We start from the raw sequence: 27407 nt of genomic DNA, 5'->3' as shown, positions 1-27407 counted from the left end.
GGGGTAGGGGGTGAGTGAGTACCAGGCCCGGTGGGGGGTGTTACTGGGCTGGTGGGGGGGTACCAGGCCGGGGGGCGCTGGGGAGGGCAGAGAGGCTGGGCAGGGGGTGCCGGGCGGAGGGCGGCAGGGCGGTGCGGGCAGAGGGAGCGGGGAGCGGGTGCCGGGCGGAGGGTGGCAGGGCGGTGTGGGCAGGAGGTGCGGAGGGCGGCAGAGAGGTGCGGGGAGCGAGTGCCGGGCGGAGGGCGGCAGGGTGGTGCGGGCAGGGGGCGCGGGGAGCAGGTGCCGGGCGGAGGGCGGCAAGGCGGTGCGGGCAGGGGGTGCGGGGAGCAGGTGCCGGGCGGAGGGCGGCAGGGCGGTGGAGGCAGGAGGTGCCGGGTGGGCAGGGGGGGTGCCGGGAGCAGGTGCCGGGGTGCAGGGCTGAGGGCTCTCCCCGCAGCCGTGGTGGTGGTGCAGAACGCCTCGGTGCTGGAGCTGAAGAAGGCGCTGCGGCGGCACGTGCAGCTGCGGCAGGCGCGGCAGGGCGGCGTCCAGCACCTCAGCTGGTGAGCGGGGGGCTGCGGGCTGGGCCGGGCCCTGCCGGGAGGGAGGGGGGGGCAAGACACCCTCTGCCCGCTCACCTGAGCGTTTCCCCCCCAGGAAGTACATATGGAGGACGTACCACTTAACCTACGCTGGAGAAAAACTGGCAGACGACAGAAAGAAGCTGAGAGAGTGAGTGGGCAAGTGTTTCCTGGCATCTGCGAGTCAGCGGGGAGGGAAGAGGCCGCTCTGGAGTCAGGCTGTCCGTCCAGCCTGCGCACAGGCCAGGATTAATCTGGGCCGCTGTGCTCGGGCTCAGCTAGGTTCTCCACTTGAAAAATCATTGCAAGCTGGGTCTAGCACTTCAACAGCGGTGCGACCGCTCCCTCGCTGAGAGGCCATCTGCAGGACAGGGAAGCCTTGGGTAGTTGCCCAGCCGCGGCTATCCTGCGCTGAGAGCGTCTGTCCAGTCCAAACCACACCCAGGCCCCGCGTTATCACCCCTTGGGTGTCCACACCAAAACTAAGGCACAATATGTTATGCTTGCTCAGTTCACACTTTAGATACCCCGCAGAAACCAGATTAGCCTCAGAAAAGCAAGGTTGAGCGGTAAGGCAAGGGATGGTGTCATGCACGTGGCGCACATCAGTTCAGAGGGCCACATTAGTTCACATCCGGGGGAACTAGTGTGTGTATATATATATATATATATATATATATATATATTAATGGAAGCGCATGGAGAGCAGCTACCAACGGGAAGATGGGGCAGGTCACATTATGTGGTGGAGGGCTCCAAGGTGGTCTGAAGGAGGAAATCAGATGGAGTGTTTGGAGTCAGAGAATGACGGAATGTGTTGCCAGGGGCAGGGACCTCTGGAGATCATCTAGTCCAACCCCCCTGCTCAGGCAGGGTCACCTAGAGCATGTCACTCACTCGTCACCCCCCTTTTGGGAGTGGGGGAGAGTTGTCCCAAGTATTATTAACAGATTTAGCAAGAGCAGGAAAAATCCCTAGAAAGACAGCTCTACCTAAGGAAAGTTCTCCTTGAAAGATCGATCCATGGGTATGCGTGGGGTGTGTTGCAGTTTAAAAGGCAGATGATCACATCCTGGCGTGCTGGCAGGATGTTCTACTGGGCAGGTGAGAATTTTATTTTGTCTTGCATTGGAGCACAGCACTTGAAAGTATGAGTCCATCTCCCCAGGGGAAAGAGAAGGCTAACAGGATGTCAGTCAAAGGTGGTGGTTCCTGGGGAATTTGATGTAACAGCATAATTCCCTGTTCAGGTATGGCATTAGAAACCGCGATGAGGTCAGCTTCATAAAGAAACTTCGAAAGTAACCTGTCAGGTAAGTCCTGAAAAATTCATTAAGAACTACCAGATCATATTCCTTTTCCCAGGGCTTTAGGGCAAATGCTTGTAGCAGCTGGTGTTGCTGCTCTTCACTGCTTAGCAGAGCATTCCTAAATGCCCGTGTCTGCATGAGGCTCGCACCCTGGCTCTAGTCCATTTCCACATTTTGGTTTTGTAGCCTGTGCTGCTCTCAAGGCCATGGATGCTAATGCAGCATCTTGTTAACATTGCTGCTGCTCCTGAAATGGTGTATCTGAGTGCTGGCAATAGCTTATCTCTGATCTTGTTTTACATTTGGACTCTGACTCTGCTCCCACAACGTCCTGAGACTCAGTAAGTAAGTGCAGCATTCCTTTGTTTGCCCTTACAACTGCTTCTAGGATGTTGCTTTATTTTAGGCTTCATCTGTAGAGCTCAGTCAGGAATGTGGCAGGCTGCTAACTAATCCGTAGGATGAAGAAGGTCTCTTTGTGCCTACAGGTGATTGATTGCCATCACCCAGCTCATTTGATCCTTCTTTGTGTCTCAGACTATCTCCAGACAAAGCAGAGCAACTGTTCTCCCACTGTGCTCCTTGCTCCTTCCTGTACCATGCAGAGCACCTACAGTTAACAGAAATGTCCAGTGGGTGCACATAAGTAAATGCAACAGCAAACACAGCATGTTCTCCACTGTTCCACAGAGGGTGTATTTTGAGCCATCTTCCTGCAAGCTAGAGAAAAGAGACCTCAGCTTACGTCCTGTATTTTCTGTTCTCAGTTTCTCTATCTTCTGGTTGATGGAGACTTGAATTCAGCTGATGCATTGTTCTGGGAAGATAGGACATACTGCTAGACATACTGCTAGACAACTTTTGTTCATGGTATTTTTGTGCAACTGATGCATTTAAGAATGCTTCCAGCACAGGAAGCACAATATGTGTACATTTACCTGCATGTAACCCACGTGGGCATCATAATTCCAGTATCAGACTGTCATTTTAAAAAAAAAAGTTATGTACACATGTAAACGCATGGTGCAGCCAAGATTCTCAAGCTTAATAAGTTTAAAATTGTGCCAACTTCCCTATCCCCCCCATCTAAAAATGCATCTAAAACTTTGAAAAGCAGTGGTAATATCAGCTTTTCCAAATGTCTGTTTGCTCATTTTGTTTTGCAGCTCCAACTGTCTGGGTTAGAAAATGTCATTTTGCGATAACGGTGGCTTTTTTCCTTTTTCAATGCTGCCATATTCACAGCATCACCATAAGAAAACATGTGCACTGACAGAGGAGCTCCATCTGCCTGGTGGTGCCTATGACCACTGGTCACCTAAGGCAGTGAGTGATCCCCATGGACACTCTAGACCTAATACTGTGGTAATACGAGAGCCCAGCATGCAGTGACTATTGTCCCTGCCAAATCTGTTCTTTCTTTAACAGAGAAAGCAGAGAATCCAGCTGTACCAAGACCAGTCTGTGGATCCAACGCCTTCCTAGAGGAAAAGGTTGTAGCATTTCAAAGGGAAACAGAGTTGAATGGAAGCTCCCACATGCCACAGCTTTTGTAGTTGCTGTTTGAAATGTCTGCCTCGGAGCTGTATGCTGTGTCCATTTTCAGGGATTAAAGAGACCCTGCAGTTTTCTAACGCTTTATGGCCCTTACTTCATTTCCAGCTGCAAACCCATGTCTGGCTTTGCTTTGGGTGCTAGAAAAGGACTTGGCCTACAGGTGCATGGAACAGCATAGATGAGATAAAGTAACAAACATAGCCACAGACGATGCAGAACAATTAACAGTAGCTAAAACGCTACCTTTCCATTTAATCACCACCTTAGCAGTAGTAAACAACTCTGGTTAAAAATGTAGTACTGAAACTAGTGTAATAAAAATAATGGCAGCAGAAAAGGTTCAATACAATTGAACAAGGCACAAACATTCTGTTTTCAGAGTCTTCTGAGATAAGGCAAACCATGCCTGCCAAGTGCTAAGGAGACAGTTTAAATTAACCACGGGCAGGGTTAGAAGTGTCATTTGGATTAGAGGCTCTGTCCATAAGGAACTGGCACAGCAAATGCAAAGACAGTCCATCTCCAGTGCCTGCTCGAGAAGCCAGTCTTTGCCTTTCAGTGGAGCTGTGCATCCAGGTCGTACTTCTCGCAGAATTTGTCTGTGAATGGTATACACGTAAGGAACTCGCACCACTCACACTTGATGGGGTAGAAATAGAACAGAATCACAAGTCCTGAGAAGAGTGCAATGAAGATGAGCTGGAAAACTATAATTTGGCATCGCTTCCTATATAAGTCAAACTTCCCAAAGCTAATGTAGGGCAGGAAGGCAAAGGAGAGGAAGAAGCCACTGATAAATCCTGAAATGTGAGCAAAATTATCAATCCAAGGCAGGAGGCCAAAGGCAAAAAGAAAAAGCACCACAGCCAGCAGCTTGAAGAAGGCCCTCCATGGGCGTGCCAGGATTTGCCAACTCTGGAAGAGCTCCACAAAGAGACAGGCCAGAATCCCAAACTGGGATCCTGCAGGGCCAACCTGCAGAAGAAGAGCATTACGAGTAACATCAGCCACATGCCACATGCCTGGCTTCTGCAGCCAGCTCCAGGCATTACAGTTATCTGACACTCAGCTCCTTGTTCAGGAATACTTGGGAAGGAGATGCCACAGCCCAAGCCTTTGTCCTTATAATGGAGTTTAAGGAGTAAAGGGCCTGGTTTGATCCTGGGAATGAGGTAGGTATGAGGCCTGCAATTGCCAGAATGGATTTTATGTTTAAGGAAGGCAGATGTGGTCTGAGTCACCAGGGTGAAGACTCAAGCTCCTTTCTTCCCTCCCCACCCCACCCACCACATACTTCTCCTCAATGAAGGACCATTCCTGGAAGATGGTCCTCCAGGTCCTGCCACAGACCTTCCAGGTCTTCTGAAGTGAAGCTGGATGGTCATGGACTTCCCCAGCTGTGGAACATGGACAAGGACAGTCCTGGACAGTGTGTGGGGAAGGCAAGCTCTGCTTTTTGCCCTCATCCTCAGCTGCCTGCCAGTCCCACGTGGAGGGTCTCTGGCACTAGCTGCAGATCTCATCTCAATTCCCAGCCTGCTAGGAGCCTCTCATGCTCTGGCTGGACAAAGAGCATTAGCCCATTCATCGCAAGAGGCAGCCTCCTTACTGCAGCCAGAACGGGCCGGTCACTTGGAAGGCCCAGCGTACTCTGGGGGATTTTATTGCTTAGCAGTTAGATGATGGTGTGGTGCTGCCTTTCTAGCTACAAATCTGCACAAGCCATGTGCTGCAGAGATGAGCCCAGCTCTGCTTTCTCTGCCTCTGCCAGCCAGCCTGCCGCAGGCACACAGAGCAGGCCTGTGTTCAGCGCAGCAGTCAGGGCAAGTTAGTGGGACCCTAGTCTGTAGGAGACCCACCTCTGCTCTGTAGGGTAGGAATATTGCACTGGCAAGGTTCCCAGTAATGCCACTGAGCAGGTAGATGATAGAAATGCGATGCCATCCTGCCAACTTCTCCAGGTCCCGCAGGATCGTCATTTGGAAACAGATTGAAACCAGACAGTGCAGGATCCTGCCAAGTTCAGAGTACAGGAGCTGAAGCAGCAGCCACTGAAGTCATCCCCTATCCTCACTTGTGTTTCTTGCCCAGCCTCGTGGAGGGCTGCGGGCCTGGCCCACCCCTCTAATCCCTACCAGCAAACAGTGCCTACAGAACCTCAGCCAGGACAACAGCTCAGCCCCCCAGTTCCCCAAGGAAGGGCCTGCCCAACAGCCCTCAACAATCCCAGTGCCAGGGACCAGGGCTCCCTCGGACTCCAGAAGCTTTACACCTACACTTACCCAGCATGGAGGAAAAGCGAGAGCCAGAGACGGTAGAACTGGTCAGGGACTTCTGGATTTAGGAAAGGCAGGAGTCCACAGACGTCATCCATGCAGTGCACCTAGGACAACAAAAGCAGGGTCGCGAGGTGTGCCAGCCAGCAGCACCCGGCATGGCCATTTACCAAGGCCAGCGTGCAGAGACTGCAGCTAGTTCTGAAGAAGGAGCTCTCCTCCCTCTTCTCCACTGCATCAAGTCCCAACATTGTCTCCAACACAAAATCACGTGTCCCCAGCCATATCCTAATGCAGCTTTACTCCATTATTCTTCACTCCAATGCACATACAAGTGAGTCATCACTGCTGGCTCACCCATGAAGCAAGCCAGTTGCACTCCTGGTGCTCCTACAGTGGCCAGGCGTTGGGTTCTTGTGGCTGCCAGCTCAGGTCCTGAACCAGTCTCCCCAGAGGGCCATCCCTCTACCACTTCCGTCTGGGTCAGCAACCTCCCCAGGGTTTGAGGTGGGACTCAGCAGTGGGGCTTGGCCTGGGGGCAGGATGCAGCACTCCCACCCACACTGCCTCACAGCCTCCCCCAGATCTTGCCACGCTGCTAAGGGGAGCAGGAGGGAGGAGCTCAGACATCCGAACCTCTGGCTCAGCAGTTACCTGAGAGCAGAGAGTTGCCTCCTCATGGAAATAGCCCCTCATGAATTCACAATATTCCCGGGAGGTTATTTCACACCTGGGGAAGGCAGAAGTAATTCAAATGAGAAATAGCAAGGCACATGCAGATGGCACAAAGGACCATCCTGTGCCCTCCCAGGCCACCTGATCCCACTCCCCTCATCCCAGGTCCAGCCGTAAGAACTGTTCCCGACATGCTATAGTGTCTCTACAATGCATACATTAATACATTCCCATTTGAGTTGGGTACCACTCTCCAATACTCCCCTCCTGCTTCCCTCCCAAACACGAGCCCAAGCCACCATACACGCTAATGCCATGCCTGCGGGGACTGCAAAACAAATGCGGAGGTGAGCTATTTGCAGCCGAGAAAGAAACAATGCAGCTTGGGAGCTTGGGGCATCTGGACCTCCGGGGCTGGGGGGCAGCTGGCAAAGCAGAAAGTAGGGGCTAGGCCAAGGGTGTCCTGTCATGACCTTCAGGGACAGAGGGACAGTTCTCAGGGCAGCACTGATTTTTCTCCCTAGCAGGAAAAAACAGGCCTAAGCACTGGTAACTACTCAAGCTGAGGAGCAACATGAAGAAGAATGTTTTCCTCCTCAGCAAGCCCAGAGCAGGTAGTCTCCTGATGTCTCCTTGAATGCTCAGCGATACCATGCTGGGGCCAAAACAGCATGTCAGGAATGAGCTGGCCTTTCCCAAGGAAAAGTGCTGAACTCCCCAGGACAAGTATTTAATTCCCAGAGATAGAAGTCCTTCTGGACTGCAGGAACAGTTGAGCGAGATACCCTGACCCACACCAAGGACTCAGGCTGGCCGTTATCCCATGCTTGTCCCAGAGCTCTGCTCCATCTAGGAGACCTGTCACAGCTCCATGTCCAATTCCTCCTTCCTGGCAGGGCTCTGGGCTCTGCACAGGAAGGAAGAGAATGAGTGGCTGCACACACGACCGGAAAAGGACCCCTGTGTCTCACCCCAATGCTCAGCCCTTCTCCGCACAGGTAAAACTCATTACCTTCCTTTGGTCCCAATGCAGCAGGGCCGGCCTGTGATCGCGCAGTCCATGTGAAGGTGGTTGGTGTAGTTCCCAGCACTGCTTTTTGTGCAGATCTGGAAGATGACAACAGGTTGCACTCAGACAACCCTGGCTTTGCTTGCTGCCTGGATGAGGTCAAAGCAGCCCCTTGGGAAGAAGCCCAGGAGGAAACCACAGACAAAGGCCTCCCAAAGCCTTCTTCTGACAGCAAGATGGTGCCTTACACCCCCATCTACCTGGGCCTCCAGGGCCTGAATCACCACCACCTGGCTGCTGAGTGATGAAAACAGCCCCTTGACTGAGTCATTCTCCTGGCAGGGCCCACGAGAGGCCTGGGAAGGCTTCAAGCCTTAGCTAGATAAAGCCAAGGCCGCCCTGATCTGGTGTTTGCAACAGCCCTGCTGCAAGTGAGAGGCTGCACCAGAGAGCCTGGGGCCCTTCCACCAACGCTGCTGTGGCTCTACACAGCGGGATGCCCAGGGCTGCAAACACCATCACAGCTGCCAGCACAGGTCCCGTGCCACCGGCAATGCTCACCGGCCATTTGGTGATGTCGTCCGGCCACTCGTGAGGCTCTGTCGAGGCCGGCTGCTCACACACCCTGCAGCAACAGAAAGCCGAGAGATCACCCAGAGAAATGACTTTCCCCACCACCAGCAGCAGGTGGGATTACCCTGAGACTGCCCCGACCCCAGGCTGCTGTCCCACAGGTCTCCTCTGGCCCTGGGACAGGGCTGGCAACACGTTACACTGGATCAGCCAAAGATCTGCTGAAAGCCACTAGTGAGGGGGTCACAGTCTCCTTCCAGTGAGCAGAGATGGCACCGTCAGCAGAAGGCAGCCACCAGAGAGCGCACAGCTGCCCAACAACTTGCTGGAGTTGGCTCCTTTCCAGGTGGGCACGACCCCAGTAGTGGGGATTCAGCTGGTCCCAACCACGGCGACCAAGGGCAAAGGCACGCTGGGAACATGGCTGCTGACCACTGAGCAGGGCCAGCCTGCGCCCAAGTTCTGCCTCAAACTTCCCTGCAGCCGCAGCGAGCCTCAGCACCTGCCCTCCGTCGGGTACCCTGATCTCTACCAGCTGTCAGGGCGGGTAAGAACATCACCACCCACATGCCCCTTGGTCCTTACGGCAGCTGTTGCCTGCCCAGCAATGAACTGGCCTGGGTCCACCATGCCTCTCTCCACTGCCACAGCAACGTTGGTGGCCCCAGGACGGCAGCTGGGCTAGGCAGGACCTACCTGGGGTCCTGGTGACAAACGGACCCGAACTGCCTCTTGCTTCCCGCCAGCATTGGTGTGCTGGGGTGGTGGGGCCACTTCACCCACACGGCCAGGGTGGACTGCAGGAGAGGGGAGAGGAGATGCATCACTGTGAAGGCCAGGGCAGGAGGGGCATCAACAGAAGCAGCCCTGAGCCCACGGGAACGGTGGGAAAGGGGCCCCTGCGCTCACCGAACACTCCTCCTCCGAGGTCTGCACACAGCCCGACTTGTCGTTGCGCACGCAGCAAGCTGAGTGCTTCTCCTTCTCTCGCTTGGCGCTGATGAAGCTGTGCACCTGCTGGTCCTGCCTCATGCACGGTGAGAACTTGGCCCCCAGGTGGATCAGGGCCTCCTGGAAGAGAGATGGAAACGCTCAGCTCAGCTGAGGGGCAGGTGAGGGCTGCCCAGGGCAGAGCAGGCTGGGGGACACTGCGAGGGGCATCCCTGCCAGGGCCCGAGGGACCAGGGACGAGTCCTGCACAAGGGATACCTGCACACAGACATATTCTCAACATTTGCCCTGAAGAAGCAATCCCAAAACAGAGTCCAGGGATTTACTTGACCGCGGCCTCAGCAACGCCAGTACTGTGGATGGGAAAGGAGGCTTTGGGACATTACGGCTTTTACCAGTGGGAACCAGCCTCAGAAAAGCTGTCACAGGACTCATGTATTTTCTCTTGGCCCCGTGCTTGGCTTCGCAGAGACAGGGTGCAAAGCAGGAGCACCACGCTCCATCCCAGCCTCCCGCTAACCCATTCGGCAGGGCTGCTGGGGCAGGGCGCACGGCTGCACCCTCGCAGAAACGGCAGGGCCCCATGGAAAGCCCAGCCGAGGGGAGCTGCTGGCACCAGGCCCCGAGCAGCGGAGGGCTCCGGCCCGCAGGGCGGCCCAGCTGCGGCACGCAGCCCCCTCAACCCACCGACAGTCCCAGCCGACGGTGCTCACCGAGCTGGGGCCAATCCAGAAGTTTTCTTGCTGGACATATTTGACGTTTTCATAAACCCCACGGTTCCGTAAGACCTGAGAGGAGGGAAAGCAAGAGCACTGTGAGCTGCTGCCCGCAGGGGTGGCAGGGCAAGCAGAGGGGCCTGGTGAGAGCAGAGGGCACCCATGAGAGAAGCAGAAATCACATCAAATGACTGGGCACATGGTTCTCTCAAACTGGCCTTTCCAAGACGGCAGGCAAACCGCCATCAAGGCACATCACTCAGCTTGGGCACAGCAACCCTAAGACTTCATTTAAAATGTCTATCTCTGACTATTTTGACTGTCAGAAAATCCCAGGCCTGGAGACGTGAGTATGGTTGAAAGCTTGCAGAGAGCTTCACACAGGGCAGAGGTGTGCGCAGCATCTTTCATGCCAGTGGTGCAGGCACAGACACCCAGAGGCAGCAGGTGGTGAGACACCACAGAGCACCCACCACATGGAGCGGGGACGCGGCTGTAGGGACGCATACCTTAGAGAGATTTTTGACAGCACATGGGGAGGTTACAAACAGCTTTGAGATCAGCTCTCAAAGCCGGACAGGTCAGTTTTGCTCTCAGCAGGAGCAGATTCCTACAGCTGCTGCAGAAAGTTAACTCAGATTTGAAACATTTCCCTGCTGTGAACATCCTCCCGGTCTCCACCAGGAGGGGAACAAGCTGCTCCAGGGGCTCCCAGCAAGGACACAACCAGAGCCTGTAAAGAGCCCGCCACGCTGCGTGCCAAGTGCTGAGGGGCCTGGACAAACCCCCTTTCAGTCCACCCCTGCACGACTGCCAGGAATCTGGGTTCCCATCTCCACTGCCCTGCAAACAGCTGAAAGAAGTCCCAGTGCTGCTGGCAAGTCTTCTACCCGCCCGGGATCACCTCTCCTCCAGCTAGAGCTAACTGCTAAAAGCCCTAACTCCCAGGCACGCACCCAAGCCCACCCAGAACGCAGTCCAGCTGCCACGGGATCCACGGGTGCAAGCAACGGCAAGAGCAGTGTGGCTGCAGGAGGGAGAGCGGACGGTGCACAGGCCGAGACTGGCTCACAGAGGTGCTGCAGGCAGCGCCCCGAGGCTGGATGACTGGTGTCCAGCTATCAAGGCTTGCGGACAAGTAGCCGAAATGCTGGGGCTTACGACACGTCACGGCTGAGAGGCAACCACACCCCAGGCAGGTCATGGGGATTTACTTACCGAATCAACAGTCTCATGTTGTGAGAACCCCACAGGGGCGATGCCGTAGATGCACACAGCAAGGATGGTGATGAGTGAATGCACAAAGGTGACCCAGTATGTGAAGAAAGGCCTGGATGGAGGGAAAGGGAGAAGATCAAAGGCTGAAATCCAGGCACATTACATCTGTTCACGGAGCACGGGAAAAAACCTGCTGTTTCTCCCCAGGGGCCTGCCATACTCCAGGGAACAGGGCTAAGATCACCCGGGATGAACAAGACTGGAGGCAATGACCTAAGATCTTGCTGGCAGACAACCCTCTGTCTACTCTGACCCCCCACAGCACAGGGCAAGCCACCCTCTGCCAAGAAAAACAACTATGAACATACAAGCTTGACACCAGTGTGTGCCGCGTGTCTGAAATAATGACTTTAGGGGAACGATCAGAGACAGGGAAACCTGTGCCCTCCTGTTCATCTTCCCTCCCAGGACAGCACTGGCAGGGCAGAGACCCACCATCCCTCACCAACAGCAGGTATAATGGCACCCAAAGCAACACAAGGAGCGGGGCGAGTTCCCAGTGCCTGGTGATGCCAATGTGCTGCTCTCTGCTGCAGTTCAGTGATGCTGTGCTTCAGGGATACAGTCTCGAGCAGCATGTTTCACCCAACCATCCTCAGGCAGTGCCCCGAGTCCCCGAGGGGCAATGGCACTCATTCACTTGCTAGTTTTGTCAGGACACCTCCTGTGACCGCGACTCTCACCTGTGATCGTCCATGTCCTCGATCTGCCGCTTGACATAGCTGTCTATGCGCTTGCGGTAGGTGCGATTTGTCAGCTTCCCCACCATTCCCAGCCCGTATGGTCTCTTCTCCTTGGCGAAGAGCTTCCTGACAGGGACGGCGATGCGCTGGCCACGCTTCTGCGGGCTCACGCTCACCACCTCCTGCCGCAAGCGGACTTTGGGCTGTGCCAGGGCCCCGTCCTTCTGCTTCCTCCAGCCTCGCTCCAGTGGGCTGAAACACAAAGCGGGACAGAAATGGTTTCCTTCTCCATGGCACAGCAGGACGGATCAGCCCTTCTCCAGCAAAACAAGCCCCTCTATTCATTCTTCCCCCACAGCATGTCTCCATGTCTGGATTTTGTGCAGGCGTGTTACGAACAAGCATGTCTCCTGCACAGGCTTCCAGTCACACGGAAGAGCCCTGGGGCTCCCTGCTTGTTTCCAGCACCCATCGGGTGTTCTCCGTGGCTCCTTCCACACCCAACCAGCAGGGCTGGGCCACAGCTGATAGCAGATGAGGGACCTTGAAGCGGCAGATGCACTTCCAAAGTTATGCAGCTCTGTGTGATGATGGTGTAGGACCACATGCAGAAAGTGGCTCAAGGAAGCTGTGCCAAACTAAGCCACATCAACAAGGAGCTCTCAAAGCTTTTCAGAATTCTCTCAGCAACAGGTTACAATGAGAAGGCCATGGCCAGGTGTCATGGGGCATTTTCATTTTGGGGAGATGAGGTTTCCACTCTCCCAGCATGGATTCTGCAACAGGGAGCAGCAGCAGCACCATGTGACCACTTCCCTCTCTCAGCTTTAGCCTTGACTGAGAGGTCTCTGATTCAAAAAAGATGGAGAGGAATAGAAGCCATATGACATATCCAGGGCTGCGTCCTCACCATCTCCAGGGCCAGCAGCCCAAAGACTCTGCTCTAACCCTCATGTACATCTATTTCCTCCTCTACTTCATTCCTCTTACTGCTCTGCTATGAAATGGAAGTGCAGTTTTGCCCTGCAGGGGAAATCCACCCTTGAAGTATTTTACTGTAATCAGAATGGCAAGTCAAACCCAGTGCCCATCAAACTGGACAGAAGAGAAGAGCAGAAATCCAAGCACCTTTCCAGACCAAGACAGTGACACTGTCACATGCTGCAAGCTGTGCCAGTTACCTCTCAGGACCTGTCTTCCACCATTCCCTTTATTTGTCCTGATGCACGCAATTCTCAGGAAAAACAAAAAACAAAAAACAAAATCAGGCTTCAACAGCGTAATAAAAATCTGAAGCATCACTGCTCACCAGAGCATCTCGGAGAAGTCACCACAGCTTTGGGGCATGGACAAGCAACAGGATGAGGGAGAAACTGATACCTCATTAGCCAAAAACACTGCTGTGGAACTTCATCTCTTTGCAATATTGCACCTAGCAGAAGACACATTTTCACAAAGCTGAAAGCCCCAACTGGGACAACCCTTCCATGACATGTCTCTTGGGAAGCCTTTCTCCAATAAAAGGTGTAGAGTCCACTACAGCTTGCTTTTGCCCTGAGAGTTCAAGTTGTTTCTGTGCTAGGGACGTACTGTTTCCCAGTATCTCCTGTGCTGGTCTCTGCAATCAGCCTATGCCAAGATAAACCCTGGCTATCTGAAAGGACACCTGACTGGCATTCTGATAATATTTCTCTGAAGTGTGAAAGAAGTGTATTTTCCTCAGTAAATAAAAACCATTTGAGGAGATACAAATGGAGGCAAGAAGATTCAGACTGTCTGAGAGGAGAGACACCAAACTCCCACCATGTGCTACTTCCACCTACGTTAAGACTGAGTCAAGGTCTTGGAAACACTTGAAGGGAAAGCACCAGCAAGATGGGTTGTGAGTGGCAGAATCACAACAAGGACCTTCTCCCTGTCTGCTGCATGTTCACACCTAGCAAAGCTCTCTGCTGGGGTGAGCCGCCAGCCAGCCAGAGCCAACTCAGGAATGACACAGAGCAATTACTCAGTACCAGTTACTCAGGTGGAAAAAATCTAGGCACACAGCACAGTACCACCCACATATTTGCAGGGCTCTCAGCATCGGCGCCACACCTTTCTCTGGTTTCAAGTGAGGAATGCAGCATGGCTCGACACTCAGCAATGCTTCACACCGCTCCTTGGAGCAAGACAACAGTTCCTGGTGACTGTGGCAATGGCAACAGCCTTCTCATCTTTGCTATATTCTCATAGCTGAAAGCTGGGCCCTGAGCATCTGCACAGCTGGTTTAAAGTGACTTTTGTTTCCTCAAGGCATGATACAGCCTCTGAAACGCATCATGTAAAGGTGGAAGTTGCTGGAGAGACTGCAGAGGTGCCCTCAGAGCCACCTTCCACATGCCTGGGTAGCTGGAGCAGGAGGTCTCTCACCCAAAGCATCAAGAGAAGCAAAGATGGACTTCAAGAGAACCAGTCACTGTACTGGTCACACACCGGATCCACTCCAAGTGCCCACAGCACTCGAACCCTCGCATACTCCACACAGGAGTGATGGTTTCACTCCACCAGCTGCCCAGCACAGAAGGTCCTGCTCTGACCAGGTTGGGGGCCCCACAACGGGCACTGACAGCTCTCAGGAAGATACTCACAGTAGCAAGTGGCTTCTCTCAAGTTCATTTTTGTCCAAGGCACCTCCTGTGAGATCCGTCTGATCCAGAGGTTTCACTTCAGCATCTTTGATTGCAGCTTCCGATGGTGACTCAAACACTTCGTCGGGGTAAGTAGAGAGTTCCTCATGGAGGACTCCTTCCTGGGCAAAGAAACAGAAGTCCCATCAGAAGGAGCTATCATCACATTTGAGACATCAGTCATGGGAGAGTCCTGCACTGCCTCTGGCACCCAGTGCCATGCCAGCGCCCTGCCCCTCACCCGAGCAAAGAAAGAAGTGTCAAGCTCATCTGGAAAATCCACCGTGTCCTCCTCCAGGAAACTTGCCGGGGTAAAGCTGCGTCGCTGAGCCCTCCTCAGGGTGCTGTCCTTCACAGAGCGACCCTGCAGCAGGAGAGAGTAGCATCAAGTCACTGTGAGAAACCTGACCCCCAGGCCCAGGCAATGACACCCTGGCCAGCGCTTGGCTAGCCCCAGCGCTGAACCGGCTCACGTTCACCTGTGGAGCGCAGTGGTCCTGCTGGTATTTGACACCTTCCTTGCAAGACTCACAAATCCTATCCCACTTCTTGACCCGCAGCACCCATCTCCCATAGGGGCTGACAGGCAAGGCCTGCAACATGCTCCTCTATCACGTGTTGTACAATCACGTCTCTGAGCAAACAGCAGTGACATGTGGCATCAGACACAGCAAAAGGGATGCTGGCCCCCCTCGGGGCTGTGGCACAGCCCCGCGCTCCAGTAGCCACACAAGAAAAGAGAACTGAACCTGTGCAAGGTGGAAGAGCATTGCACAAGAGGCTCAGGTACTTCTGCTCTGCCATGACTGTTGACCAGGTGCAGACAGATACCCAGAGGTCCAGGCAGGGTGAACTGGACCTGCTAGGACTCTCTGAGGCTGCTGGTCATGGGAAATGAGGCCCCCAGGCTGATAAAGGGTGAACAAGGCATATACTGAAGCCCAACCAACTCCCCTCCTTCTCATAAATCCTCCCTCCTAGACAAGTGGCAGAGACAGGACAGCAGGATGACCTGGTTTCTTGTCCCCCACCACTGTTCTCCCCGTGATCAACCTCCCCACACACAGGTAGCTCCTTCCCTCTCACCCCTCTCCCAGAGCAGGGCCATGTCCTGCTGCCAGACTGGTCCCTGCCCTCCCACTGGCAGTACCTTCACCAAAGCTGCAGCTGCTCGAAAACTCATTTTGGCAACAGACTCCCGTTTCCGCCGTCGTGGGAGGCGATTGAACCCCGAGCGCGAACTGGTGAAGGAGCAGAGCGATGCAGCACCTGGCGTGATCGGTGTGTGTGGGATGCTGCAGCCATCGTTGTCATCAGCCATGCGGAAAGCTCGGCCACGGGCCAAGGGGTCTATGATCTGCCCAGAGAGGAGTCCTATCAGTCCTTGCACCCTCAACCCTTGCCCACCAAGCCCTCCTCCCTCCAAGAAAACTTCCCGAGACCACTACAGTGGCTGGGCTCCTGAGATGGAGCAGAAACCAGGCTTGAAAGGACAGCAATTCTACAGTAGGGAGATGACAAATAACATATCCCAAGCTCAACCCTGGCTCCAAGTCACAAATGCAAGTCCTCAAATCTCTCCCTTTTTTTTGTTGGTATTGACAGTTTTAACCCAGAATGTTCCTTATGTTCATAAAGGACTCCAAACCTTCTTCAGTCCTTCCTGCACTCTTGCTTTTATTCATCCTCTGTGCCAGTGAGCTCTACAGTAGGAGGATGTGCTACATGAACAGGAGTTTGACAAATCCTGAATGCAGCTGTGCTCTTTCTCTAGCTAGTTTCCTATCTGAGTCTGAACAGCCCAGGACTCAAACAGCAGCCAGGTTAACTGTGGATTTATATCTGTTTCTATTAATTACATTATAACAGCAGGAAAAAGCAGACAAGTTTCCAGGAGCTGCAAGCCCCTCTTTGGGGCTCTACCCACTGAAGCTCCCACTTCTTCCAAATATGCTAACCAATCTAATGAAAACATCACCTTCAGCTCCAAACCTTGCTTCTCTCCTTACATCATCATAGCTGCGGTTTCCATATGACTTCTGTACTTTATCCTAATGTTTTATGATCTTTTTTACCCACAGTTGCACACTCAACAGGAAGCTTTATGGGGTTACACCTACTGACAGCATGTTCTGATTTAATGCAGTTCACGTAGAGCCCCACAGCACACCTGAGTCTTCTGTGACCAAAGACTAAGTGCAAGACACTTCAGTTGGTGAGAAAGAGCACAAGGTGACACTCGTATCAAAAGATGCATAATATTCTCCTCTGCTTCAATGACGCAGCCAGGTTTCAAGTCACAGTCTAACTTGCTTTGGGGGGAATTCATTTTCCATTTGCCTACCTTGCAGTGGTTCTCACTGATGTCCTAATACCACATCCCTTAAGACCACAGAACGGAGCAAAGAGAAGAGCTAGTATATTGTGGGTTAGCTTTTAAATGCTGCTGACTGAATGTGTTTGATGGGGTCCAGTCTCCTGGGGTCAGCGCTGAAGACAGGGAGTAGGGGGGTGCTGGATACACTTTGCAGGCACCCAAAAACATTTCTAAGGACCCGTGAGCAGAGCTGTAATGCAGCTGATGCCAGAGACACTTTGTGAAGTCCTACAACACAGCCAGATTTCTAGGAGGTCAATACTTGTGCTACTGCCCGCATTCAGCTTGGGGCAAGGATTCAATAGGCAAGTGTCCTGAGTGACAACTGGCTCCCTACCGTACACCGGGGTCCAGGGTACAGTCCATTCTGTGAATTACAGGTTTTTGCCCTTGCAAAATGGCAGCAGTAAGCCTGAGTTGAGAACCCTCTGGCCATGCTGCCCATGAGTCTAATCACCTGCCATGGCACCAGCGTCATGATGTGACAGACACAGCTCTGAGCCTGTCACCAAAAGAGTCGTAGGATCTCAGCCAACCAGACTGGAGAGAGGCTGCTGAAGAAGGGAGTATGCCAAAATGTATCTGAGGCTTGATAAGTGTCTGAGCATGCAGACCAGAAGTATCTGGGCAGAACTAAGCCCACAGCTTCCAGGGAGGCAGGAAGCTCACGGCCTTGACTCTGTCCTAGGTGTCACTCACCTTTTGCATGCCCAGCTGGCAAGGCCCAACATAGAGCGGAGGGGGGGTCTCTGTGCTTGTTAGAGAAATATTGTCCTGGCTGGGCAAATCCATTTCCCGGATGACCTGAGGTTTCAGCTTCCCATACCGCAGGCTGCAGTGGCGGAGGCTCTTTCTCTGCCATTTCTGAGTAGCGTCACTGTCTTTGCTCACCCCAAACCAGTCTGCTGTACCTCTGAAAGATTGCAACACACAAGTGCACAGGAGCTTTATGTTTGCTTGGACTAGGCAAGTTAAAAGTCCTGGTGGCCATTTCCTGCCCACCCAGTCCAAAGGCAGGCAGAATTCTTCCCCATGAGCATCTCACAGCCTGTTCTCAGCCTGGTTTTTATATTTTGACAGATGCTGGCCAGAAATGTTCACCCACCAATGACATTCTGTCATTTAACACACGCACAAACAAACAAACAAACAAACGACAGAAGAGATTCACTGTGTGTAAAGGACAGTTAGTTCTGAGGTTTTCTAGAAGGAAAGAAAAAGAGATGGAACAGAAATTAAAAAAAAAAAAAAGATGAAAGGGATTTTTCTTTAAAAACCATCCATGGAACACTTACCACCTTCTGGCCAGCTCTAGGCCCACCATGGTGGGACTGTGCTGTTTCATGACTCTGCAGCTTCTCCCAGAAGCCACCAGAATTCACCGTTGTTTCCCAGCCTTCTCCCACACTACCAATATATCTCCAACTTCTCCATGCCATGCTGCAGGATTTCCATCCCGCTCATAGGTAACTATAATGGCAGAGGTTTGCTGTGGTCCTGAGCTTTGCTATGACAGGCACACACCTCTGAGCTGCTGGTGGCAAGAAGTAGGAGCCCAAGGCTTCAGCCACGGGGAAGGTTTGTTGGGAACACACCAGCCTGCACAGCCAAGCGGCTGCTGTCACAGAAGAGCACTGGATCAGAAGCAAAACCCCAAGGAAGGCAGGGAGGGATAGGTGTAAATCAGACTAACAACCTGCATCAAATACTGAAGGACAGCTGGTACTGTAAACCTACAAAGACCATCTCAGGCCTGCCAAGCCTTCCCCACTGCGGCTAATCCTGCTTTAGAAGATGACTAGCTGTGTCAGCCCACAGTTGTCTGGCCCAAGTGCCGAAACCTGAAAGTCCTTCCAAGCCAAACCCAAAATCCTGGCCTCAAGCCCCCTGCTCAGGAGCAGGATTACCAGCTGCTGAGGAGGCAGCAAAATCTCACAGATCATAAAGGGAGCATTAAAACATACATTGGAGTAGGTGGTTGGTTAAACCTAGAGTTAGGTCACGCAAGTAAACCGAGCCAATGCACATGGATTCTGCCATCCATCTGAGATGGAGAACTAGCCCTATGTTCTGCTTATTTTGCTCTATAGAAGAACAAAAATGGCATCAATGAAAAGGTCAAGATGTCCTGCCAGTATGTAAAAACATGTACATTCAAAACCCTTCTTTCCATCCAGCACCTCCAGCTGCAAATGACCATGCACTACCCTCAGCCTGCCCCCATTCTCCCAGTGACCCACAACAAACCCTTTCAACAGGCACCAAGGTCAAGTGGGCCGTTGCTAGATCTTACCTGATCTCACTGACCCAAATTTCTCCTAATGCCTACAGCATGTCAGTAAGGGCCAGAGCTCCAGAGAAGGGGCTACACGCATCTCGGAGCATTGCTCTGCTCCCACAGACCCACACCTTGTCAGAGCAACATTCATCTCTGAACTGGAAAGGCCTAGGGTCAGCACCCAGCCCAACACCCCCAAACCAAGTCCATAGCACAGAGGAAATGTTCTGTCTGGGCAGACACCAGGACAGAAGCAAGGACTCTGTCTTTCTCTCCCAATGCAGGTATAACACACAACACAAAAAACCTTTACAACACAACTCAGAAGGCTTGTCATAGACTTCTGCAACCAGTATTTCAACACCAAGGCAACCTTGGACAAGCCAGTATGTGGGTCACTCCTCAAAGGGAGAAGACAGAGTCATTTGCATCTGTATGAGCCTGCTGATGACTGGCCATTGGGCAAACAGTGGCGCCCAAGAGCCCTCTAAAACTGTATTCCCACTACCTGGAAGCACAAGCACTACTGCAGGTGCTTTGCACAGTGAGTGCCACTCCTAAACTGCCAAAGATCACTGCTGGTTCAGGCCCAGGGTAAAGATCTGTCCTACTTTCTGACCATAGCTGAGATGGTCCAGGAGAGCTGCCTATGGAGTTCAGAGCATCCAGAGTGCCCCAGGAAGGTACTGAACACCCCCTCTGGCTGGGGAATCTCACCACCTCCTACAGAGACTTCCTAAAGCACTGCAGCCATCAATGAACCAACATTAGGGGCTGGCTCTCAAGCTCTTCTATCAGCCCGAGGGCCTGAGCCCAAACCCAAGCAGTTGTCAGAGGCAGATGTGGTGCCAGTGTGGGATTTGGCCAAGGGTAGCAGCGAGGAAGGCAAGGATGGAAAGGGACTCCAGGGCATTAGGTCCATTTCCTGCCAGACACACAGTCACATTGTCCATCTCATTCATAAGTTCACTGCGCTTCAGTTGGGGAAGGGAGGGGGATCATGGATGGGCCGTTGTGCTGGGTGTGCCCCGGACTCCAGGAATGGTTGATCTCCTTGATGTTAAGAAGACCTCCACCTCAAAAAGAAGACAGTCATTTGGATTAGCATGTGCTAATGATGTCCTATGATGTCAAGAGGGAAGGGTCAGATTCACCAGCTTCTGAGCCCCGTCTGGACCTCTTACAACTAACATCCGTTCAGCGTGGCTTCCTCTCTTTCCCCTTCTGCCCCAAGGAGGCTTTGGGGGCTGACATACATATATGCTATGTGTGGTGTGGATGCTAGCAAAGGCAGGCTGCACAACTGCTGCCCTGGGGAGATGCTCCAGCTACAGCAAACACCAGGAGGTTGACAGCTTGTTAGGAAAGGCAAGAGGGAGTGAGGCTTGGTGGGTGGACAGCTCGTTAGTCACTTCCATGCTATTTATTGACAGCTGCCTACATACTTAGTAGGAGTGACCATCATTTTGTGTTAGATGCACGCACAAACTCTCTCACTCTCAGCCCTGTTGCGGGCCTCCTGGCCGGCCCCTGGGAAGGCAATCTGGTCCCAGCAACAGCCACAATCTGTGCAGTTCAAAGCAGCCCTTGCGCACACATGCAGGGGTGGGTTTCACACTCAAGTGCTACCAGTACCTGAAAAACGATCGGGGCAGGGACTGCCGCTTTCTCAGGGACCTCCTGCCCACCCGGTGCCCATGAATGGGCATGGTTTGACTCCTTTGAAACCGTACCTGTCTGCTGCAAAAAAAAAAGAGCTGAAGGGAAGGAGCCCGCTGGGCTGGGGAGAGGGGCAGTGACCTGCATCCAGCACCTCCCTCTCTCCTCGTTTAGTCCCATCTGCAGCAGCTGTGCCATACTGCGCATGGCAGCAGGCTCTGGCCAACAGCGCGACCTAAAGGAAAGAACCAAACTCAAGCCACACACACCACCGTCTTCAAACCCAGTAGGCTGTTGAGTCCCTTTAGTGCATCTGCATCCCTGACTTATGTTTCCCACTGCTCTCGAGGACACCAAGGATGCTGCGTTCCCCCTCTGCCCCCAAACCTCTGAGTTCTGCCCAGAAATCCAGCTACAGATCCCACTGGCTGACTTTGGGCACTGAAGTGTGAATCCACAAAGGTAGCTGCGGGCTGAGACATGTTCTGCTCAGACACAGGTGACTGATGCCACTGGAAATGTCCTCCGGCAGGATCTCACCTGGGGCACGAGTCTATCTGTGCCACATCTGCTACCCCATGTGGACATCTCAGGCACCCTGGGAGTCTGGAAATGGTGTTAGATGCCTACACTGAGGTGTCCAAATCACTCCACTGCCATGTTCTGGATCACACAGGCTTGACCTTGAGCTCACACCTGATCTGTGTCCTCCAAGCCCCAGGCAAAGGGCTGTTGGGGAGTCCTGGTGCCAAGAGTTTCACGTTCTGTGCATCAGAGGGGCCAGGGGCTGCATTAAGCAGAAAACCTGGAAGTTAGCCTCCCTGGACACATAAAACAAATCCTAAAGACACTATTATTGATGCATGGTCTGCAGCTCTCCATCACATCCCTGGCTCCGTATGGAGCACAGGATTTTAGGCCATTCTCTTTTCTGACCCAATTATTTCATGCTCTTATTGCTAGTTTCAGTGTCTCATGTGTATCTCCTGCAGTTCTGCCCCTTGGGCGGCCCTTGCCACCGCCACCTGCCATGCACACCTGCCCTCCCACCCACAACCACAGGACCCTGCAGAAAGCACCTGCAAGCTGTGAGTCCTCAGTGTCTCTGAGGACAGCAGCTCCAGGAGAAGAGAGCCTTGGCCACCCCTGTGTTGCACACAGCCTGCGTGTGACATGTCACACTGCAAAACAGCATCAATGCCACTGGAACAGAAGACTCGCAGCACTTCCAAAAACATTTGCCATGTGCACCTGCCCACAGCCCTGACGCTAGGCAGGACACTAGCAACCTCCCTCAGGGTGCGGGAGCTTCACTACCACCACCAACACCCAGGGCTCCTTCCTTGCTCACTTGTAGCTTCCTTTGCCCTGTCTCTCTCCTAGACGGATTTGTGCCCCTCAGAGCCGAAGTGGTTTGTGCCTCCCCCACCTCCAGAGCCTATACACAAGTTGCACACTGTGAGGATTTCTGGGGACAAGGCTGCTCTCGCCTTTCCACGCAGCACCTTTGGCCAAGGCCTCGGCAACACCCTCCCAGGTTATCCCCTCCTCTTTGAGATGCTTTTGCCTAATTCTCCTGGCACGGATGGCCATAGAGGCTTGGCCTGCTGCAAGGAGCAGGATGAGAGCCCAGTGGTGAGGCAACAGGCAATCCAGGCATGCAAGGTCAGCCTCAGGCAGGCCCAGAAGCAGCTTGAGCGGCCACCGTCCCACAGCTCAGCTCCAAGCCCCACTAGGAGCAGGACCACAGAGAGATGCTGTGGGAGGACTTCACCACCAAGGCAGCTGGGGATCATCTGAGGCGAAGGAAAACAGCGCGTGGGACTTCAGTCTCTCCCCATAGCTGAAAAGCTGCTCCACAGAGTGAGTGGGTGAAGCCTGGCTAGAAGGAAGTGCCCCAGACCTGTGGAGCCCCAGGGACATTCCCAGCATCGTGGCAGGCCTGGCATGCTGCCAGGAATACAAGCCAGGCATCTCAGGAAAGCAGCTGTGGGAGCCGCTCCCTTTGGACAAAGCAGGATAAGCCTTTGCGATGGGGAGAGAAGGAGCATCCAGCTGCATGGCTGCATGTCAGAGACCCCTGGGACATGGGGAGGACTGATAACCCTTCACACAGGCATGGGGGACAGGACAGGAATAGCCTCTCCCCACTCTCCATTGCTCCCTCAGCCATCTCACAGACCTGCCAAATGAGCCAGCACAAGGAGCCAAGCTGCTGCGAGCCCCAGGACTGCTCAGCACTGTGTCCCGGGCTTCTGCCTTCCCCAGCAATCACGTGCTCTCAGATATTGCACCAAAGCAAGCCCAGCACACCACACCGTAGAGTCTGAGCTACACATCAGGGCTTAATACAGCCATCCTGCATGCAAAGGCAGCTCCCTGGGGCACAGGGCAGTCAAAGACTTGTCTCTGACTGGCCAAGGACCACTCATCATCCTGACCTCTGCAATTTTCCTCCCAGGACTTGGCTCCTTGCTTACTGAAGAGATGCTCTATAGCCCTACTGGGCACACATATTGGGGACCAACCCACACCCACCCTCTGCCTCAACCTCACTAAAGAAAATGAGGGAAACGACTCAATCCTGCTGTGACAGAGTGCCATGTAAGTGGCAGGCAGTGGGACAAGCAGAAGACCATGAATAAAGGATGGCAACAGGTGGCAGAATCCACTAAAGCAGGCTCCATGTGCCCAGCATCTCACCTCCTGATGGTCTGGGTGATTGAGGTCTGTCGTTGTAGCACCGGTCTCCTCACTTCGTTAGGCAGCGAGGGCACGCGGGTGTTGTCAGCAGGCATGCTCACACTTCGCAGAAAGGCCTGACGTCTTGTTGGCTGCAAAGCAAAGCAGGTGGGGAGTTAGTGTTCTCCGAGCGATGCTTTACAGGGCCAGCCAGGGTGTGAAACGTGAAGTCTGCAGTTTGACGGTCCCCCTGACCACACGCTGGGTGCACGCAGTTGGGCAGCAAAGTCAGGCTAACAAGGACTATGTCCACATTAGCCAGTCATGAACCAACAGGAGTATATCTGCAGAACAGAGCAGACCACACCAAGGACTCGACACCTGCATGTGGCAGTGGGCTGCAGTTCAGAGTGGCTCTAGCCTGGCCCACAGACTGACGTCCAGTTTCAGAGAGCTGCGTTACATGAGCTCCTGCAACGGATCCTCCTGCTTTGTTCCAGCTAGAGGCAATTCAAATCACGTGCTCCGAGACTGCTCTGCAAGGTGAAGCCAAGTGCAGTAAGCGGGGACAAGAGAGATTTGCTTCCTAAGTGACTCCAGATCTGCACTAGAAGGTCAGCACAGATTCACCCAAAGCTTTCACATCAGCTGCCGCCCAGCACAGGCTAAGAGAGCTAGGAAAGCTGCATCAGCTTTGCTCACAAGCTAATTCTCTAGATACACTCAGGTCCCAGCCTCTCCTGGCTGAACGTCATCTATCAAATGCAGCTCACCAGGCAGTTTTCATCCTGTACAACTGCCCCTCTGCTTCGCTTGCCAGTGAAACTCTGATCAGTTGTTTCTCTGGTCAGACCCAGTCTCTGTGCCTCAAGATTGCTTGCCACTCCAGTCCTTCTAGCCAAAGAACTACTAATTTACTCTGATCTTAAACTTTTATTTGTTGTTTTATGCAAAAACAACGCATAGACACTTCGATCATAAGCCAAAGGAGCCCACTGCACACCCTCAGCCTGCCAGCCTACTATGCACATCAGACTTCCAGAGAACAGTCCCTCTGTCAGCTTCCATCCTACATGAAGAGCATCTCTCCAGAAGATGCCCAGCTGGATTTAGAGATTTCAAGTAAGAGAACATCCATCATAGCCTTATCTAAGCGATTTGGATGGTTTCAATATGCACTGTTCAAACCCTGCATTCCACTTACAACTCCTGCAGGTCGAACCTCAGTTTTTTTCCTTCCAAGGCACATCACAAAAAGCTCCCACCCAAGCTCCCTGTTAAGACAAGCTTGCACTCAACTCCCCTCCAGGGAACCTGTACAACCCTCCACTTCTCTGATGGCTAAACTGTTCTTTTACCTACGTAGGTGAACAAATATGTACCTCTCTGGGCTCTGCCTTTGGTGCAGGTAGTCACCGTTCCTGCAGCGAGGTCACACGAGTGGCCAGCAGTCATCCTACCCAGGTCTCACCCACATGTAAGAGTTTCTGCCAGCTTGTAGCAGTAATTCCTGTTATTCTTCCTATTCCCAGCACAAACATGAATGTTTTACTCTCATACTTTGTACCATTCCTATTAACCTATCATCCCTTCTCTATTCCACCAATCTTCAGTGTTATTTATTTCTCTTCCTGTGTCATTTTCTTACACTACTCAAGCTGGTAACAGCTTTGGGCCACCAGTAACTGTTCCTTCTCCACTGTTACTGATGAGGCCCTCAAATTATCCTGCCTATTCTTAAGTCAGATTCATGCCCTGCTCATAGAGAACTCGCTTTCCCCAGCACTTGCGTCTCTCTCTAGGAGCCCTTCGCTCCCCCAGTCCCTTTGGGTAATGCTTGTTTGCACACCTCAAGCCCCTATCCCCTTAGCCAGGGCACTTTTTACAGTCCCCACAGGTGTCACTGAGTTCCCAGCAGTCACATCCAGGGATCTGAATACGTCTGCAACCTCCCCTCGCCCTCTGATTCAGCCCCTTCTCCCAAACTGCCCGCGAGGTGGGGGTTATTACTATCATAAATTTACCCAATGGTTCTGCCCTTTCGCTCATGGCCTCGTGACCAGCCATCGCAGGCCGCCTTTCTCACGGCCAGGGTTGCCCGAGAGCACGGGTGCCCCCACGCCCGCAGCGCAGCAGGGTCCGCGCATCCCCCCCACAGCCGGCAGACCTTCCCGCCCGCCCCCGGGCCTCCTGCCCGTACCTGCTCCTCCGGTGCCGACACGGGCACCGGCACCGGGATGTCCAGTTTTAACCATGGCGGCTTCTTCCGCTGTAAACTGCTGGTGCTGTCACGCCGCACCTCCGACATCGTCCCGCGTCTGTCCTCAGGCCTAGGAGAGGGGAGAAATCGTGGCTGGGAGGGAGCCAGGCTCATCTCCGGCGCACAGCGGGGCCTGGCAGTCTGTCCTTCTCCAGGCTGCAACTCACGGGACCCAAGTACCACGCCGGACCGCTCGCCGAGCGCCTCGCCGGTGCTCAGAAATCGCAGCTGGTGTCGGCGCTGCTCGGCCGGGAGCAGACACCCCGAGCACAGCGCATTTCTAAGGTCCAGAGGACCTTGAGCCAGCGACTGCAGTCACAGGTTTTAGAGTCACTTCCGTTAATATTTTCTGAGACTACTGTAAAATCCAGATTCCATACGAAGCAGTCACGGATTAATTCTTAATTAGATCTGGATCCAGTCCAACCAGCTAAGTAACTCCAGCAATAAAAGCCACTGATCTCCCTCTGAAAACCGACTGTGATTCACACGGGCTACGTCGCCCACCCGAAGCCGAGCACCGCACTTTCCTACCCAACGACTACTGTTTAGCAATTAGCCAGTGGCCATTTCTCATCGCTGGTTTTAATCTCCTTTAAATGTAATCATTTCCAGAGACATGACATAGCGCACAGAACAGTATAAGCACAGCATGAACGTTAGAAAACTGGCATCAATCCTGAACTAAGAGTGGTTTTCATACATTAATAATAATGATACGGTATTTAAATAAAAACCACTGTGTCACAGAAATACCAAAGTAACCAGAGTGACTCACTGCCATCTTGCCCACTCTGCTGCCTTGCAACTTTCTCCTGCCCTTTAGGCTGCATGCAGCGGGACAGGGACCATGCAGCTCTCACGCTGGGAGAGCACCTCATTTATTGTGCGTGCCAAGAGAAACAGTCAGGAATAATTAGAGCTCTCCTACAGGCATTTTCCAGGGAGAGTGAAAAAACTACTTCTACGAGCTGGAACGAGGGCCCAGATAGGCTGCAGAATCCCTATCCCTGGAGATATTCAAAGCTTGACAGGACAAGCCTCTGAGCAACCTGTCTTAAGCTGGCCCTGCTTTGGGCAGGGGGGTCAGATCAGAGACCTCAACCGGTCCCTTCTAACTTAAGTTATTCTACACACCTAAGTTTCCTTCCTTTTAAGCACACAGGCAATCCCAAGCTAACAGGAGGAGGCATGTGTGATGCATGGGACAACAGATCCAATTCTCTTCCAGCTCCCTCCTTGTGTTCTCCTAGACCACAGATCCCATAGGAGACAAAAATCAACACAGAGCCCCAGCCTCTTCCCTCTCCATGGTGGACAGATGGAACGAGCATCCAGTTAACTTTGCAAGCCAAAATGACTCAAAAGGGAGCAGAAGAAAAGCTCTCTGTTCAAATTACTAAAAACACAGTGCACTTACAATGTTCACACAGTCAATTTATTTTGAAAGCACAACACAGTCAAAGGTTTGGACTGGAGGCTAAGATGCAAAGAAGGAATTTTTCCTTGGGAGTGGTCAAGCCCTGGGATAGGACCAGAGAGGTGGTGGGACCTCCATCCTGCAAGACATTCAGAATTCAACTAAACGAGGTCCTGAGCAGCCTGAATTAGCCCTGCTCTGAGCAGGGGGCTGGACCAGACAACCTGTGAAGGTCCCACATTAGTCTCTAATTCTCTGAAGCACACACTGCCTTTCATTGCACTTTTATCATATTCTCATGGCTTGCTGAAGCTGTTCCTAGAAAGGGAGCCATACAAACAGCAAGGCTTACCATTACCAAAGAGATGAAGGGGGGAAGTAGGTCAACAAAAGGGATTGAGGGTGGGGGGTGACCTGGACTGGGTTAAGAGAAGTGAATCGCATCTAAGAGGAGGTGAAGACCAGCTGCTAGTT

At 53.0% G+C, this 27407-nt stretch overlaps 2 protein-coding genes across 4 annotated transcripts in view; one reads left to right on the top strand and one right to left on the bottom strand.

Annotated features, from left to right (window-relative positions):
* The window catches only part of SNRNP25 (small nuclear ribonucleoprotein U11/U12 subunit 25), a 4895-nt gene extending 1390 nt beyond the window's left edge, over positions 1-3505 (top strand). Inside the window, exons 2-5 of the mRNA XM_026080616.1 lie at positions 384-542; positions 637-711; positions 1811-1873; positions 3299-3505. Of these exons, the coding sequence (XP_025936401.1) occupies positions 384-542; positions 637-711; positions 1811-1865 (289 nt within the window). The 3' untranslated portion in view covers positions 1866-1873; positions 3299-3505. The remainder of the gene's footprint in view (positions 1-383; positions 543-636; positions 712-1810; positions 1874-3298) is intronic.
* Positions 3506-3643: 138 nt separating this feature from the next.
* Positions 3644-26041, bottom strand: RHBDF1 (rhomboid 5 homolog 1). Of its 3 annotated transcripts, XM_026080612.1 has the most exons (17): positions 25454-26041; positions 23275-23405; positions 17334-17547; positions 15408-15614; positions 14499-14621; positions 14219-14379; positions 11589-11840; positions 10846-10957; positions 9625-9699; positions 8870-9031; positions 8657-8757; positions 7949-8012; positions 7391-7485; positions 6358-6433; positions 5710-5810; positions 5287-5440; positions 3644-4402 (listed from the first exon to the last, which is right to left on the bottom strand). In XM_026080612.1, the coding sequence occupies exons 1-17, from the start codon at positions 25625-25627 to the stop codon at positions 3983-3985; spliced, it is 2622 nt and encodes an 873-aa protein (XP_025936397.1). In that variant the 5' UTR covers positions 25628-26041; the 3' UTR covers positions 3644-3982. The 3 variants fall into 3 exon arrangements, with proteins under 3 accessions (XP_025936397.1, XP_025936398.1, XP_025936399.1); XM_026080613.1 differs by lacking the exon at positions 5287-5440; XM_026080614.1 differs by lacking the exons at positions 17334-17547; positions 23275-23405; positions 25454-26041 and adding an exon at positions 17092-17165.
* Positions 26042-27407: the final 1366 nt, after the last annotated feature.

This window comes from Apteryx rowi, unplaced genomic scaffold, assembly GCF_003343035.1.
Source record: "Apteryx rowi isolate R43461 unplaced genomic scaffold, aptRow1 scaffold_527, whole genome shotgun sequence".
NCBI lineage: Eukaryota > Metazoa > Chordata > Aves > Apterygiformes > Apterygidae > Apteryx > Apteryx rowi.
The sequence above is the reverse complement of the archived record's forward strand: the minus strand, read 5'-3'. Positions and strand labels throughout refer to the sequence as shown.

Coding starts and splice junctions, on each gene's coding strand:
- RHBDF1 (XM_026080612.1), bottom strand. CDS start 25,627: ATGAGCCTGGCTCCCTCCCAGCCACGATTTCTCCCCTCTCCTAGGCCT. Junction 14,380..14,498: donor ACACTTCTTTCTTTGCTCGG/GTGAGGGGCAGG, acceptor TTCTTTGCCCAG/GAAGGAGTCCTCCATGAGGA. Junction 5,811..6,357: donor AGGCAACTCTCTGCTCTCAG/GTAACTGCTGAG, acceptor TTGTTGTCCTAG/GTGCACTGCATGGATGACGT.